The sequence below is a fragment of the Pundamilia nyererei genome, unplaced genomic scaffold (genome assembly GCF_000239375.1).
Source record: "Pundamilia nyererei isolate P.nyererei 1_Seehausen unplaced genomic scaffold, PunNye1.0 scaffold00147, whole genome shotgun sequence".
Lineage (NCBI taxonomy): Eukaryota > Metazoa > Chordata > Actinopteri > Cichliformes > Cichlidae > Pundamilia > Pundamilia nyererei.
The window spans coordinates 1,129,189-1,147,472 of record NW_005187548.1 but is presented as its reverse complement, the minus strand read 5'-3'; the positions used below and the strand labels follow the sequence as shown (position 1 = coordinate 1,147,472).

At 38.6% G+C, this 18,284-nt stretch overlaps 1 protein-coding gene across 1 annotated transcript in view; it reads right to left on the bottom strand.

Moving 5' to 3' along the window:
• LOC102215291 (phosphatidylinositol 4,5-bisphosphate 3-kinase catalytic subunit gamma isoform) overlaps positions 1 to 13,260 on the bottom strand; it is a 15,800-nt gene extending 2,540 nt beyond the window's left edge. The window contains exons 1-11 of the mRNA XM_005744667.1: positions 12,938 to 13,260; positions 10,492 to 11,675; positions 8,702 to 9,308; positions 8,016 to 8,081; positions 5,933 to 6,158; positions 4,196 to 4,290; positions 3,457 to 3,600; positions 2,955 to 3,045; positions 675 to 805; positions 457 to 568; positions 108 to 265 (exon numbers count right to left, since the gene is read on the bottom strand). Coding sequence (XP_005744724.1) covers positions 108 to 265; positions 457 to 568; positions 675 to 805; positions 2,955 to 3,045; positions 3,457 to 3,600; positions 4,196 to 4,290; positions 5,933 to 6,158; positions 8,016 to 8,081; positions 8,702 to 9,308; positions 10,492 to 11,675; positions 12,938 to 13,153 — 3,030 coding nt within the window. The 5' untranslated portion in view covers positions 13,154 to 13,260. The remainder of the gene's footprint in view (positions 1 to 107; positions 266 to 456; positions 569 to 674; positions 806 to 2,954; positions 3,046 to 3,456; positions 3,601 to 4,195; positions 4,291 to 5,932; positions 6,159 to 8,015; positions 8,082 to 8,701; positions 9,309 to 10,491; positions 11,676 to 12,937) is intronic.
• Between the last annotated feature and the right edge of the window lie 5,024 nt (positions 13,261 to 18,284).

The following is an 18,284-nucleotide window of genomic DNA, read 5'->3' as shown; positions in this document are numbered from 1 at the left end:
AGCGAATTACTAAGGTAAAAGGTTGAACTCCACCGAGAAGCTAACTATTTATGGGACCTGTTAAAACATTTTCATGCAAAGCTGGACAAATAATAAAGCCCTCTTACCCTAAAACGCTGAAAGTAGAGGCTGTTGCGACCATCGACCCTGCCCATGACATACAGGAAGTCAGGTGTGAGGACGAAAGGTGCTCGCTCCCTGTTCACGCCAAGAAAGTGCTTCCTGTTACCCAGGATGTGTCCGAAGTCAATGTGAAACAAGTTCCCTGAGAGGCAAGATTACTTCAGTTTTTTCTAATTATCAGTTAATTTGTTCATTTATGAATTCATTTTATCATGCAGCTTGTTTCAGAGGACAAAAAGTATCTGTCATTTCATAAGAGGATAATAACAAATCAGTAAATAACATGTGATAACAGTAGCCAATAAGGTGTTTTCTGTGATTTGTGCTGCTTACCGTCTTCTCTGATCATGATGTTGTCATTGTGTCGATCGCCTATACCCAGTACATATGTGGCCACACAGTAACCAGCACAGGAATTCACAAATCTCTCCACGTTCTTGAAGTGCTGCAGTCAAATAAAATCACAACAGTTTCACATTTTAGTTGTTTTTTTTTTCCTATTACTGAGGGAAACAACAGAAAGGACCTGCGATTGCTTTTGATTTACTCACAATTTCCTGTAGTGGACACTTGGACTTGAGCCACTCAAACAGAGCATTATTTTTGAAGGCTCCAGTTGCTCCTCCTTGGCTCCTCTGGACCGCAGCGATCGTTGTTGCATTCCTCACAATCTCAATCATACCTGATGACAAGGACATTTTCATTTTGTGCTTCACCTTTAAACATGTTTTAAACTTCAAACACAGAAACCTAATTCCAGGGGGTAAAAAAAACCCTCTCACAAAACACTGTTACAAAAACATGACACTGTGCAGGTGCAGTGGTTGCATGTTGATCCTCTGCCATGTGGGTGGGTGCTTTTTTCCCTCCCACAGTCCAATAAGCAGGCATGTTACATAATTTATTATAGTAAACTGGTCATAGGTTAAATTGGTAAATTGATAAAATACTATACAGAAAACCCCATAACAACATATATAAATAAAAATTTGGGGCGATAGCTGTGGTTGTGAAAAGTCTTATAAAAATGTCCTAGGGCCTGCCTTTTGTAAACACTTTACTGATGAATTTATGGGCTCAGTCACTTATTTTAGGTCAAATATAATAAAAGAACGAGTCCAATTTGAACATTTTGGACATTCTAAGGTTTAGATTGTTCTCTGTTCGGTTTACAGATCAGAGATGGATCCACTCCCCTCTCATTTTAAATGGAGAAAAGGTGGAATCTGTCTCCACCTTCAGGTTTCTGGCACCCACATCTCTGCTGATCTCACCTAGACCAACAGCACCAACACCCTGGTAAAGAAGGCTCAGCGGTGACTGCACTTCCTCCGTGTCCTAAAGAAGAATAACCTGGTTGAGAAGCTGCTGCTGGCCTTCTACCGCTCCACAGTGGAGAGCGTGCTCTCCTGCTGCCTGGGTGTTTGTTACGCAGGGGATGCTATTGAGAACAGGAAGGCTGTGCAGAGGGTAATTAACACCGCCCAAAAAATCATTACCTGCCTTCTGCCATCCAGGAGACCATCTCCAGATCCTCCCGTCTTAGGAAAACTAGGGGCATCACAGGTGACCCCTTGCACCCCGCCCACCACTAGTTTAACCCGCTGGCCTCAGGTCAATCAGGTCACACACCTCCAGACTCACCTACAACTGTCCAATCTGTAATTTTCTCTTTTTTTGTAAATATTTCTCTATATGTCTCCCGTTTGCTATTTATTTCAACCTCCTACTGTCGCCAAAGTGCTTGCTCATAGGGGTTAATATGATTGTTGGGTTTTTCTCTGCATGTATTATTGTAGGGTCTACCTTACAATATAAAGCGCCTTGAGGCACCCATTGTTGTGATTTGGTGCTGTATAAATAAAATTGAATTGAATTTGACTATTTATATACACAGTGACAATAAAGGGGTATTCTGTTCTCTTCTGGTTATTTTTATGACCGTTTTTTTACTGCTTACATTTTTAAACAAATGTCTGTACTTTGTGTTATTGAAATGTTGCATGAAAATTCTGGGTAGTTTTGCTCAGGATAAACAGGTTACCTTGTATTAATGTCGTGAATTGATAGCAAAGTACTGTGTTGGACTGAAACACAGTGGCTGTGGTGGTCAGCTGCTGTGGAGCTTGGGTTAGATCAAGTGTAGTAGACATTCGTTTACAAATGAACTGACGGTGCTTAGATTCAGTCACTGAATTCAGTCTTTATACATTGTAAAATCTAATTAGTTCTAAATAGTTCTCAGTTGCCTTAAGTAAAGCTTACGTAAAATGTCTAATTTGGGCAACGTATTCATTATGAGTAACCTCAGAGCTGTGATCTGCATGTCCGCTGATCACAGCTTGTCCACTAAGAAAATCTACTGGAGCTGACATTAGAAATCATTGTGGGCTGTCAGTATTTTCCCCACGCTGAGCCACTACAACAGATCGGCCCCCATTTATTTATTTTCTCTTTCACTGCTTGTGTCCTAAATAACAGATTGAGATGATGATGAAGAAGTAGAATTTAGATTTGAATAACATTTTTATCTTTATGTACTAATATTATTTTTGTATTACAATAATATAGCAGATACATTTCAGAGCCTGTACTCTTTCACTTTTACTTGAGTAAAGGCGTTAAATCAGTAATTCAGCTTTTACTGGAGTGTTTTTAACACCAATATCTGTACTTCTACTTAAGTACATAATGTGTGTATTTTTGCTGACTCTGTAAACAAGCTATTAATTGATTAGTAAATTATATTAAGTATAACTTCAACAACCACTATTAAAAAGAGCCATCCAGTACCAACTGTGGACACTATTAAAGCACACTAATGCTGATACCTATGTTGTGTCCAGTGGAGATGCAGCCATATGGAACAAGATTGAGGTCCAGGGATTTCTCCTTCCAGATGGAGTCCATCAGCACCAGTGCCTAAACAGAAATATGCAAACATTCATGTGTCTTTTCAACCTGATGTAAAACTACGATAGACTTGAGGGTTTTTTTTAGCAAAAAAGTAAAGTTGTGTATTTTGGGCATACCAAACCTGTTAAGTATATAACCTAGGAGCAACACAAAAAATGAAAAACTGAACTGGTCCAAGAATTGAGCCCTGAGGGACAAATAAAGGAGCAGCGCAGAAAAAGATACGTAGTTATTTATATGAATTTTAAATATAAGGGCTGGTCAGATAAGTATGAAGTACCGTATGATGGAAGTATGAAGTACTGTATATTTACCTTTTTCCAAGCATGTAGGAAATATTCACACACAAAAAAAAATCAATATTCATATTTGAGGAAGAGAATTCAAGTAATCAAAGTAACAAAAGATCTGTCTGACCTGAATGACCAGCATGTCCTGTCTGAGGTCATCCCCCTCTTTGAAGATTATTCCAACAGGTGTGGCGGAGGTAGGCGATGGCATGGGAGAGAACTCCAGCCACAGAGGCTTCTTCTTTGAGGCCATTACTTTGCATTTATCGAGCTACATCACAAAGAAGTAAAGCAGACCGTTTTGTTTGTGTGGGATATTTTTCTTCACCACAGCCTTTTTGATTTAATCAACAACAACAACAAAAGATTACATATAGCTACTTTACTGTGGTGTACTTATTGTAATCAGGAAAAACAGAATAAGTAACAAATTTATGTTGAAGAAAAGTTCAAGTAAGTAATTATACTTGAATTATATGAAGCAGACAGAAAATGTGATGCAAAAAACAAAAACAGGCCAAGGAGGAATTCACAGTGGTCTACTATAATAATTGTACTGTAGAAATTGATAACATTTCCTCAACTATGTACAAAACTACAAGCCTGACCAAGTAATTGCATCTATCTGTCTCCAGTTCTTAACCTGAAACATCATCACAAAGAGGTTGCCCTTTTGATGAAAAGGTCAACCTCTTGCATTGTTTATAAATCCTGCATATAGTAAACTTAGAATATAAGACTAAACCACACACAAAATGCTCAAATGCAATATATAAAAATATACCCAACATTTTTTTATTCACCACACTTTCACATAACCCTAAAGCTCAATGTACAAATAGAGACAGAAAGCCAGCAAAGCTTACCAGGATCCTTCCACATTTAATGCGAGGGTCAAAGGGCAGCAAGAATTCATTTGGCAGGTTACTGTCTCTAAGAAGTCCCTGAAGCCGGAAGGGAGCTACAACAAGATCAACAGATATAATTTAGTGAAGTGGTTTAACAGTGAAACAACAGCTGCTTTTGGGGATTAGAGTCCTTGGTTTCTGAAAAGTTGCTATAAAAACATCTAATGCATTTCAAGGATGTCTTTCCTAGCCTAGGTAGGGATAGAGCTTCTGTTATTCATCAGCTGATGAACACCAGGTGTGCAGCACTACTTCATCTACATACAGGAACCCAGCCATACTTAGCCATACACAGATGGGATTTCTTCGTGTATATTAAAATGGAACTCAACACGAGGCCAGCTGGAAGAAGCTTTTCCAAAGTACATTCAAAGTTACATGCAAAGCTTTGCTAACCTTCTACAGCTGGTAGATAAATAATAATGTAGTAACTTGGAAACAATAACATGCAAGAACATAAAAAAAATAACCATAATTAACAAGAAGCACTCAGAGAGTGCCTCGGCCAAGGTAGCTCACTCTCTGGGCTGTGTTTAGTGTGAAGGGATTTACTTTTAATGAATTTCATTTTATTTGTTTTTTGGGTTTTTTTGTTTTTTTTAAATGTACCTACATGACATTGGCAGAGCCAGAGAGGAGTTGTATTGTGTTTACAGACAGAATGATGTGGGTGCACCTAAACGCTACCACAAACATAAATTCCTTAGCAGAGGTAAAAATCGAGGGAAGTTTAATAGGTCATCTTAAAAATGGCCTTTCCAAAACGAAATGCTTTTGTCACGCACCATGCAAGAACATAAGAACAAGGAAAGTATTTCAGCTTGCATTCAGATGCAGAGGCTCAAGGACTTTTACTGAGAAGCCAGTGGAGCTTACATTTAAAACCTGAATTATGAGAGTGTTATATAACAGAACATAAAGGAAAGTATAATAGGTCCATTTTAAATTTCTATCTTAAAAAATGAATTTTCCAAAGAAACGCTTTGTTGTGTTCCAAAGTAATTCGGATTCAAGGATGAGTGGCTGTTTTTTGATTAAAAAACAACAAACAAACAAACAAACAAACAAACAAACAAACAAACAAACAAACAAACACAAAACAGGTAAATCTGCATCCTTGCTGCCTTTAATTAATCTGAATATTTTTTATGACTCTTTATATGAACTCTATTTTAAGCTCTTTAAAATGCATTTTCACTCTTTTAGGAATTGATCAAGTTTTGTTAATGTTAAAATGTGTTAGGTGAGAGATGGCATGACAAAAATGGCCTGCAGGGTGAAGTTCCTAGATTAAAAGGAACATACAGGCTCGTTCAGTTTTGCCAGAAAACATCTTGATGATCCCCAAAACATGTTATGTACCTGTTTTGCTGCCTCGGGACCTGAAAGACTTGCTGTGGTAAATGAAAGCATGAATTCTGCTGTAAACATTCTGAAACAAAAACAAGCTGAAGTGCACTTGGCTCTGCAGCAGGAAAATAGGTCCACCCAGTAGGTCCACCTCTGAATAGCTTAAGAGAAACAAAATGAATACTTTGGAGTGGCCTAGTCAAAGTCCTGACCTGAATCTGATAGAGATGCTGCACCATGATAAAACATTCAGTAAAAAACAGTGAAATAAAATTAAATTAAATACTTTTAGCTTTTTGAAAAAAAAATTTGATATATTAATTAAGGAAAAATGATGCTCCCTACTTGTAGAATCAAGGTTGGTCTTGTCAGGGTACAGGTTTTTAATGATGACAGCGACCTCCTGCAGGGCCTCCACCGCCTGGACCTGCTGGGTGAAGCTGTCGAGCATGGCCTGACCACAGCCCAGCAGGTAGGCCTCCAGAATCACAGCCATGCGCTGTCGGAAATACGGGCACCCTGCTACCTCACTGCGAACGTACCAGAAGAAGAAGTGTCCGATTCTTTTGCTCTGCAGTGAAAGATGTGAGTGAGTCAGACAGCGTGAAACAGATCTGGTCGCAGTCGACATCTTACTGGTGTAAAAACATTCATTAATGTTCCAGCAGACTGAAACCTTTATTAAACTCACCTGAAAAAAGAAAAACTTTTAAATGAAAGGTATTATTTTTATTCACACAAAAACCTGATCTTTTAATGACTATTGTGAATGAAAATACAAAAATAGATAAATAAAAAGAAAGAAAGAAAATCAGATCCATTATTAAGCTTGTCACAAGCTTTTTATAAGCTGTGAGCCAATCATAATTGGGAGCTACTTTAGTGCTTTTGTATAGTATAAGTATAAAATCGGATTTGAGCACAAAACATCAGGATTCTTGTGCAGATTCTAAAGAGTCAAACACTGTTTGTTATTGTGGACCGGCACACAAACATTGAACCTAACGGGGCTTTATATTATAAGTGGTACCATAATGCTTCAATTCTCAACAGGCTCAATTCTGCAGTTTGAATAAAGTTCCCCCAAGGAAACATTTCCTTGATTTTCACTGATACGCAGAGACAACCAAAAAGGTGAGATGATGGTGTTGGACAGCAGTGTGGAATTTCCAGGGTTAAAGTCTGCAAAGTCATTTTTGCAGATGCTGACTAAGAAAAAACTTCAGAGCACTGTTTCTGAAACATTGAAATTAACACAAATACATCCCCGTGACATCAGCATAGAATAAGAGGTCATCTGACAGGATCCAACACCATTGATTGATCTGGCCCAGAGAGGTCGATGACGCGAGTTTCTCTTTAAAAAAGGTGCGCCCGACACCTCTCTCTCTCCTTAAATGACTGTAGCACAATTTCTTCCTGTTGCCTGTTGCTCTTCTATAATGACCATTATTTTTGCTGTGAATACCGCCTCGTACTCTGGAGTGCATTCCCACAGAGCTTGAATTGATTTTTCTGGCATCACTTAGCAATGAAAAAATGACATGCTGATGTGTACAGAATAGAGCTGATTCCATTCTGATTCTCAAGGTCCTGACTCAATTCAACTTTGACTCAGTCAGAAATATTTAAATTATGATCATTTATCTTGGATATTTACTGTTCAAAGAACCCTTTAAACTTTGTAAATTAAATATATTAATTTCCAAATTAACAACAGATCCTAAAGCAGTTACAATATTGCAACTTTTATTCAACTTTCACAGTATTTCACCTCCATTTTGCACGCCTTGCATATGGCTTTGCTTTTGTCCACTCTTCGCTGTCTTCACAGTTCTTGAATCCAAATACAGCTGCCGAACATCTGTCTTAAGGCTTGTGGCACCAGGTCACTTAACTCTTGCATGGCTTTCTCTTGTCAACCTCTTGCAAGTCTCATTCACAGCAAAATACATTTCTATTTGAAAAACGTCATTTAAGGATTTAAGGAATCAATATCAGATTATTTAAAATTCATTTGAATTGGGAAGTTGATTTTGATCCCTAGTACAAAAATATCTAGTAAGAAGGTGTGTGTGTGTGTGTGTGTGTGTGTGTGTGTGTGTGTGTGTGTGTGTGTGTGTGTGTGTGTGTGTGTGTGTGTGTAAGAGAGTACATTTTTTAGCCTTAGCTCATTCTGGATATTTTTTCTATAGTCTTTGTTACTGTTACTATGACAACATGTGGCTGTAACTTGGAACCAGGGATGTGATGCTGCGATTGCTACAGTGCCGTCTATGAATTGTATTTGTTTCTTTAAGTAGGTTTTGTTTTGTCTCTCTTCATTAGAAAAAGACAAAAAATAATAATTTTGTCTGGCAAAAATATTCTGCTGACAACCTTGTACATGCCAGTACTCTGCAGTCACAGTGGATGCTTCATGACTTACCCGCAGAGCTCTTTGGATGAGGTACCGAGCAAGGAAACTGTCATGGTAAGGTTCCACTTTTAGGATCTGTAAGAGTTAAAGGTGAAGGAAAAGGTCATTGTCACACTTTAATAGTCATTTTAAGTGATTTTACAAATGTCCTTAAATAGTGGGATGGGGGGGATGGTTAAAATGCTTAAATGTGTTCACATTCTACTGGATATATTTACATGACTTAAACAAAAGGTGAACGTTAGGCCTTATGAAAAAGAACAGAACAGAAATGTGGAAAGCATCTTGGAGTAAGGATCAAAGGGAAAATAAAACATGAAGCAAAATGAAAGCTGTCAGAGAAGAGATAAGTGGGTGATGTCTAATGTAACCAGTAAAATCTGATAAATGTCATTGCATTGGTGATGCATTCCACAAAGACTCTAAGAGAACATTTTGAAACAAGTCTGTGGCTTCAGGGAAAACATTTGCCAGTTTAGATAAGCAGTAATCATGATTTTTTTTATGTATTGTAATTGTAATAAAAAAAGCAACACATACAGTCCTGATGTTCAATAGAATGGGGAGTGGAATAAAGACAGATTCACTTTGCAAACTAAACAGGTAGTTAATAGTAGTTTAATTATTTCAGATGACGTTTTGCGCGTCACGCAATATGAATGACTCTGTTTATCAATTTTCATATAAACACATACCTGCACAAGCTGAAGCAAATACTTCAGCACATCATCATTCGACAGACTCTCCAGTCTCTTCACTGCCAGTCTCCTGACAAACTCATCTGCAAAATCCATGCTTAGTAGCTCCAATGCCACTGTTACATCCAGTTCCTCAGATTGCCAGTATCCCAGTAGCCAGTGGACATCTTCAACCGAATTGCGGTTCATCCAGTCAACATTACGCAAGTACTGGGGTAGACTGGAGGCATAACGGACACTCTCCTCCCGAAACCTTCTGAGGCATGGCTTTTTGGTGTTGATGGCTGTAGTTGGGGATTTGAGAGTTACATTGTCAGCCAGTGAGTTTGCTGGCAAAGAATATCTTTTGATAGGCAAGGGTGGGGGGACATGAGATTCGTGATTCTCATGTTCTCTGGAATTGGAACATTCAGAGTTGGTAACAGTATTTGGGACAACCACAGGAAAGCTGTAGCGGTCTAAAAGGAAGCTGATAGCCATGGAGTCAGCTATGTCTGGGTTAGTAGCAGTTGACAGCTTGTCTGCTTGGTAGGTGATGGCCTCATCATCCAGGCCAGGGTGTGACCACATGTGCAGTGTGTAGGGCCCCTGGCTCAGAACAGACCTGCAGGGATAGGTGGTGTCCCGTGTTGAAACACCGTGTAAATAATAGTTAGTTTTACAGTACTGCAAGAAATGTCTCGACGTTCTCTCAAATGAAGAATATAAGAGCACAAACTGAGATGTCAGATGGAGTAATAATAAATACACATATGTAATAAATAAAACATAAATTAATAAATGAATAATAAATAGAGACCTCAAAACCAATGTTGACACTAAGGTTGGCAACACATGCATACACACAAGTATATGCATCTGTTACCCAAATGTTATCAACATTTTGTAGTTGTAAATAAAACCACGCACATGGACACACATGGATTTGTAGCAGTTGCAAAAGACTGGGTCCCTACTTCCAAACAACCTACTTCATGAACTGATTAGACTTGTAACTCTTGTCCAGATACTGTGAAAGGATGAAATTCGGCTAACTCAGAAATTTCACACCTGTTAAAATTCCATACTAACATCCTATTTAGCGCATTCAAATATTAAAGTTTCTTGTGTGCCTGAAATGTATCACGGCAAAACCTGTAATAGACACGCACCATGTCATTTGATGCTCTGCCTCTCAAAAGCAGGAAATGTACACGAATGCAGAAGTTGCAGTAAGCTTCAGTTACAGCAGAGGGTTTTATTTTATTTTAAGCCAACAAAAAATTCATTAATAAAAGCATTTACACAGACATTACTAACACATTTACACGTAATACATATAAGCCACCTAGCTTTATCGGTTAATCATAGGTCACTAGCGACTTTATGGCTTTAAATATATTATCTCCCCCTGCTGGTACTGAAAAGCGTGAAATGGACACGGTCGACCGGCGTGCCTATTACATGCTTTGCCGTGATATTGTGGTGTAGTACACCAAATGGAAAATAACCATGTGCAAGAACTGGGCACTGAAATGGCATAAACATCCAACAATGCAACTTTTGTGTGTATTATCTTTGTAAAATGTTTGTCATTGTTACTCAGATTTGTGGTGTTACCATGGTATCATATTTTGGATATTATTGGTATACTTAATTAATAACTGGCTAACACTACAAACTAAGCATGACTTGACAGGAGAGCAGAGATTTTTAAATGACAGTTTTATAGCTAACTGCTTATGTATGTTTTTCCCTTATACTGTTAATAAAGATATTTTTGGTTAAATAAAAACAAAAATCCGCACCTGTGATCTATGAGGAGTAGGTTGACAAAGTAGAGCACTTTTCCTCTCCCTTTCAGCAAGTCTATTGTTTTGTTGCTTGAAGGCGATGGGACTTTTGTTGCTGCAGACATGTCACTAGGACTTTCGTTAATAGTGAGACCCAGCTTAGCTCCACGTGGCAGATCCCTAAGAAGAACATCAAAGTCCAGCCACTCATTCCACAGCACTTCATCTGAAAGGGGCTTGGGAATGGAGGACACTGAAGAGAGGACCTTGTTACCATGGAGTATGGATGCTTCAACATAAACAGACTGAGGGCATTTGCTTGGAAGTTGTGGGATATCAAATCCAAGCAATTTGACTCTGAAATTTCTGTTGCAGTCCCACAAGGATATCATGAAGATGTCATCCAAATCCTTCCCTTTAAGGCTGAGATCATTGTGGGAACTGAACTGGCCGCTAAAACCATCAACAAGTGGCCAGTCCACAAATTTGACAGCCTCCGAGGGAAGCTGCGACACGGGGACAACAAAGAGGTGAAGCTCTTGGTTGGTTTTCAGGCACTGTCGCACCCAGAGGAAATCGTTCAGGGCGTAGTCTCCAGATAAAAACTCCTCCCTGCCTGCAACTTTCAACACGAGATTGTCAGGCCCATCGTATTTAATCCCTCGGTCATTCATCACCCTTTCAAAAACTTTAAGAAGTAGTTGTGGTGTTGTGCTGAGGTCAGCCTTTATGCTGAAGCTGATCCTGCTCATGTAGTGGAAAGTGACAGGAAAGTCTCTGTTCTGCCATTCTTGTAGTTCTTCTGGTAAGGCGGTATGCGTTATCCAAGGCTCTGTGGCATACAACTTGTCATCCCGTTTCTTCAGCTCTTTTTTCCTAGCAGATGCCAGTTTCCGACGGGTGAAGGTGAGCTCACCAAGTCTATCAGATGCTTCTTTCTCCAGGTCATGTCCGATCAGATAAGTCAGGCACTGCTGTTGTTTCTCGTTCTCCTCTGGATCAACTGCCACAGGCGGTTTTACTATTATGCGTGCTGATAGGCAATGAGGGTCATTACGTGACCATGGAATGTCTAATGTCCTGATAACCTGACAGTCATCGTAGGCTTCATACCAGTCGCCACCCCTGGCATAGAGCAGGCTGTATTTCTCGGGGTCCAATATTGCAAAAGGGTCTGGGTGGCAGTTTTGCTCCTGTGCCTGGAGGCATAGAGTCATATACATGAAAAAATAAATACATACAATTTTTGATTACTGTAGTCTGAATATAGTGTTGCGCAAATGTCTTGATCATTTCATTATATTTTGCTCCAAAGAACAAGAAGATGAGATAACACTTTATTGATCCCACGGCGGGGAAATTTGTGCGTTACCTCAAGCTGGGAGCTGAGTAACAAGCTGCCTACTGTGGCGGCATCTTGGAAAAAAAATGCTTCCTTATAATTGTTTTTTCGCCAGGGTTTCTGAAATTCTTGTAAAACCTTTCTTCGTTTTTAACAGTACTGTAAATGCTTAAGCATGAGGCACACTGACAGCTATACTGTAAATAGCTGATAGTGGGACTATGCAATACCATGTCATATGAGCATGCAATCTTAGTTTAGCATATTAGCTAACATTTGCCTTTTAGCTAAAAATACATAATATTTTAGAAGCCAGCTAAATCAGTTGATAGTTCCCATGTACGGTTTGACGATAAAGCAACGTAGAAACTTCTTTTAGCTGCTTCCTTTTTCACAGAGGGTGACTATGAGCTACAGATATTTCATTTGGCAGATTTTTATATTTAATGTATTTCCTGATTCAACCACAAAGGTAAATGGACTGTTTCTTATATAGCGCTTGTCTACCTGCGTGCTTTAGACAACTTGCCTGATTCACTTATAAACTTTTTTAAATGTTTTTTCCTCCATAAGAGCTTTCTATCTAACATTCACACAAATTCAGTGGGTGCACCAGAGTGCAACTTGGATCCAGTCTCCTTGCCTGAGGATATTTGGCATGGAGACTGAAGCAGCCGAGAATTCAACCACCAACTTTAGTTGATGACCCACTCTGCAGCCACCCCAAACAAGGGATGGACTTAGTTATGGGCACATGTGTTATTGACTGTAATGAATTTGCTACATCCTTAATCATACTCTGTTTTATTGTTTATTGTACCCTCAGTGAGACCATAATGTTCTTCGTACTGTACTAGCAAACCAAAAGCTCAATGGGAAAATGTTTACTAAGGTGAACCTCACATTTATTGACTTCTCTAAGTTTGAATTTATTTTGCGAACAGACCAGTCTGCACCGCACCCACCCCAGAGCACCAACTTCCATTATAAAGAAACTAGTTTTTAGGAACTGCGCTATCAATTTCACTTTATAGACCCAGAACTACATCCAACACAGTCTATGAGAATAAAAGGAAAACATCCTTTGCACGATAGACCACTCAGTGCAGGTTTACATACCTCCATACAGATGCGTAGCCTCAATTGGTAGACACTACACTGTGCAGGGAGGGTGACTGATATCGGCTCGCAGCCCATGCTGATATCCTGATCCTCATCACCAGGCTTAAATTCACAAATAAACTTCAGGGTGTTCTCAAAGCAGCCTTGGGTAGACAGTCTTCTTACACTGTCTATAGAGTGTGGACGGGTTGGCCGATTCACAGCAGCATCCATTGGGACTTTAAAGAGAGCCAAGCTTTAACAAAACTCTGATTTAAAAAGAAAAACTCATACAAAGGCTGGTGCTGATTAGTTTGGGTCCTCTGGTGGAGCGCACGCAACTCTGCTTATCTGACAATGTAACAGTGTGTATTCCCTTTTTGTGACTGCTCGGAGACTTCCTCATTCTTTTGTGCTTCAGTTCTCAAACACCAGTGATGTTATTATTAATAGCAGAACATTTACTGACAATGTAACATAGGTAACTTCCTTATTCTTTTTTGTACTCCAGTAACAAATTATAATAGCTATTCTGACATTTTCACAACTAAGTATGGACAACATGCTACAGTAAACGCTCCTGGACTAATACTGTTTAAGAGGGAAATGTCAACTTCTGCAATTTAATCACAAATTAAACAGGTCAAGCTGGGCAGAATTACTGTTTTTTACAGTAATACACCAAACCTGTTTGGGTTGTTTGGCTTTCTGTTCTGTGTAGAATGTGTTGGTCTACTGGTTAAAATAGCTGAAAGGTGTCAGTCAGTATTTTTAAATGTTGTTTACTTTACTCTACTCTTACTCATATCATTTACTGAACTACACTCCATCAAACCATGCTATTGTTTTGTATGCAGCACAGAGCAAATTCAAAGCCTTTGTAGATACAAATCAGTAAAAAAAATAAAATTGGTAAGAGTTTCCTGAAAAGTGCTCGATAGTTGTTTGGTTATTATTGTTATTGTTGTGGAGGCTAATATTAAAAACTGAGAATAAGAATAGGATGAAGACATAGTACAGTATTTCTTTCAGGATAAATAATCACCGTAACAAAATGAAACTAAAAACAAGTTTCCAATAATTTATAGACACAGTTACCATTCAGCCACAAACATGACTCAAGAAGGGGGAGGGTGTAGAGGCTGGACTGGAACTGGGCCAAAGACTGCCAAGCAGCTGAAGTCATTTTCCCGCCAGGAGGAAGAAAAAGACCGGCTCAACAACTAGTGTGACGCGCATGGGTGTCATATGATTAACTTGTACCTTCAGTTCAGTACTTCCCTTTGGAGGGTTTGAACACTGCTTAATGAATCACTAAAAGTAGTTTCATGGGAGAAAGAACATCTCAGAGATGGGTTGATTTGGAGCTGAATAATGAACATTTAGTTATCATGTGTTATTGGACACTCCAACAAGAAGGAAAATGACTTTATTTTATTCTCAGTGCTTTATTACAGAAATGCTGTGACAATCAAATTAGTTTGCCCTTTTGGGGAATTTAGCACATCTAAAAGTACTTTCAGCTACTCCGTTATTTTCCAAGGGCCTGCACCAACAAATGTATCCCTATTTTGATTTCCACTCCATTCCCACCCCGACGCAATCTTGTCATGTATCTGGGGGTACACTAACTAACTTGTGTCGCTTTCTGATCTCAAACTGTGGTTCGTTTACATGCAAGGTAAACATGTTAACCTGCACACCATGAGACCGCAGCAAGTTTGGCCGACCTATTAGTGTAAAATCTGCTTAAATATCGAGTCAGAATTATGCCAGAAGCTTGTTGATGGCTACCAAAAGCATCCGGTTGAGGTGCAACTTACTAAGAATCATCACAACTGTAAGCATGTATACAATCTGTTCAACATTATACTTATGTAACAAAATTACATGAAACATTTGCATACAATCAAATAACTTAAACAGTCAGTCATCTTTAAAAGCTAAACTTGCATGAATTGAGGTAAATGTACTAATTTAAGTAATTCCTTCTTTTGTCAGTGATCTCTGTAAAAAACCTATAAAATGTCAGCGTACAGATACGTTAATTTCACATGCTTGTCGTGCAGACACAAGACGACCATTGATCAACTGTTTTCAACCATTTTAATAATTTCCTTTTAAAGATGACACACATCTGTAACAAATGAATTCACAGTATCTTCACAATAGTGCTTTAACACAATCCAAACAGAAATCTAATCATATAATTACCTGCTAATTTTACGAAGCAGATTTTCTTCGTATGGGTATACCTTATTTTTTAAGGGTTTTAAGAATGCAGGTTTTACTGATCTTGTTGTCTGATGTGACACTTTGTTTGCCATCAGGTCTTCGTGTCATCATAATGCGTTTTGTAATTCCTGATTGCAGTGTGAAAATACTTCTTTGCAGTTTTATATACTAGGGAGTAGGTATGAGAACACCTTGCAGTGCTTTGATTAATCTGACTGCCAAATAAGTTACAGTTTTGACCTGCAGGAGATCCTAAATAGTTCAATAGACACTGTCACAACGCCTCTGTATGGAGGCTAAAGCTGGAAAATCATAACAGTAACATGGTGATGATAGAATAACGTGTAAATCAATTACACTTGCTCATTTGAGGATTAATATTTCACTTTAAAATATCAACAATCAGCAGTTAACAATTATGATTGAAAAATCTTCAACAACAACTGAACTGGCTAAAGGATTGATTTAAAACACACATTTGGATGTGACTGATTTACAATGTAGCAACAATTCATGTACGTAACAGCACATTTTATAAGCAAGGTTATCACCAACATTTTTTAAAATTGAGAAACAGCAATGTTGATGACATCCCTTTTTTAAACTTTAGCTGTCTGTTGTTGAGTTCCTTTGCATTCGTATGGTCTCAGTGTATTTTTGCCATAAAGACCCAACACTTCCTGAAAATAAGCTGACACAGTTCCCTAACTTGTCAAGACACATTTGAAATGGTACAACACATAAAAACTAGCCATGCTACAACACATGTAACCGCGGTGTAATAAAAAACTAATCTGCTGTTGTTGGTTAAACAGGGAGGATAGGTGGCAAAACGACCCTTCAAACAAACACAGTCAACATTTATGTTTTTGTTCGCAAAAAATGAGTCTTCCGCATACACTCAAAAGATATTTAGAGACAAAATGCTGACTTTAAGTCATTTGATTACATGTAAGGTTTTGGAATGCAATCTTGAAAACTTTTCCAAAGTTTTACATGTAAACCTTGGAAAAATTAAAGCTCATTCTGGACAAACAGGAATGTAAAATGAATAGTTTGCTGTTTTAAAGTAATTTACAGTCCTTAACTTGATGAACGACAACATTTTTGTTATGTAACCAGGCAACTCTCTCCAGACCTTGTTCAGACTAAAATAAGGCTAATTATCAGTGCAGAAAAAAAAGCCTGCATCTTGCAAATCTGGCAAGACACGATCAATGCTGAAAGATTTACACAGGTTCCAGAGCAAAATATCAGATCTTTTTAAAAGAAAGGCCTTGCATAGTTCAGCCAAACAGTCATGGCTTTGTAGTGAATGAGTGTGGGCGTTGAACTGCGGGCCTGCAGGCCACACCTTTTACCAGCTGAAAACATTTGTTGCATCATGAAACTATGACAGCGCAGCCTGCTTTGATATGTTTGATATCTTTTCTTTCTTCTATCAAGAATAAAATACAGGCTTGCAAGATTTTCAAATCATAGGTACAGTCGCTTTCTTGCTGAACAGTGAAATGCTGTCCGATGACTTTGTGTGAATCTGCAGATGATTTCCTGTTCATACATAAGAGCTGTAGCTTAGCCTAAAATACATCTCTTAATTCTTTATCAACTTTGTACATTTGGACATGACAAGAACACTTAATGAAGGGTCCATTCCCTTTCAGCTCTTTCTCTGCTGAGGTAAACCTGCTCAAATAAAAGAGAAGGCTAGGTACTGTAATGAACAATTTCAACTCAAACAGAATGTGCTGTAATCAGGTTATTTCTGGCCTGCAAATCAAAACTCTATCTGAAGTTGCTTATATGCTTCAAAAAACAGAAAACACGGTACAAAAATGCTCCCACGTGACAGGTGGCGTGCAGACCTAAAGAAGAGTGTCTGCAACGGTGAGGCACTGATGCTTTGGTGTTGCCACCAGCCTGCTGACTGACCACACAAAGCGCAAAATATTTCTGAAAGCACTGCAGCTACTTTAAAAAGAGGATGTCCTTCAACTCCTGCAGCATTTGGCCACAGCTTTCATTTGTCATCTTTTGAACACAGTATAAACACACGTATAAGCGACACGACACAAAGCTACTTTAATATCAAAAGCTAACGCGATCACTGCAGGGACTTGTGCTCCTCACACACATCACAGGTGTTACGGGGAGTACGCTACCTGGTTCTCCGCTGCAGCCTCTCTTACCTTAGAGCAGGGGTGTGCAACATAAGGCCCGGGAGCCAGAGTTAGCCGGCAAATACTCCAATCCAACTCACTAAACAGCTTCGGAAAATGTCACAAAGGGCATCGACTTCAGACTTTTGTATTGTCATAGGTTTTACAAGTTTTCCTACACTGTTAAAAAAAACATCTTAAAAAAACAGTAATATTCCAGCAGCTGGGGTGCCAAAATACTACCGTAAAATAACAGAAAATAACTTCCTCATAAAAATATGGTTATTTCCAGTAATGACAATACAGGTTGTTGCGCTAATTTTACATGGGATTCTGCCTTTTCCAAGTGCGTTTAGACATTAAATTAGGAACATTTTAACGTGATCAAACAATGAAATTACCTATAAACAAGGTCAATGAATGTGGCAATATGAATCATAATACGTAAATGTACAGAAATATAGAGTTAACAGTTGGTTTAAATAATAATGGATTGTATGCCCTGGGTCAGAGGCAAGGCTGCCATATCACACCATCGGCCCCTCACCAGTAGGCAAAGAGTCTTGACCACGGACACAATACTGAGAGTGTCTGAGCCGGGGCTCGAACCGGCAACCTTCTGATCATAAGGCAAACTGCCAACTCTTGAGCCACGATTGCCCTAAATAGCAATGATAATAATACTTATGTGATGTAACACAAGCTTATAGGAATCACGTTATATACTTTTCCATAGCATTACATTTGAATTCAACAGTTCAATCTTTCAAATAACGGACAGATATTTGTGAAATCATGATACATTTGTGAATGTATTTTAACAATCTAAATATGCATATGTACAGACAGATACATTTAATAATCATGGCAATTATGTTTTATTACATTACAGTGATTTAACGTTAATTTACATTGGAAATGTGAAATCACAGTCTATTTACGTAACTTTAATGATATTCTAGAAGAACAGA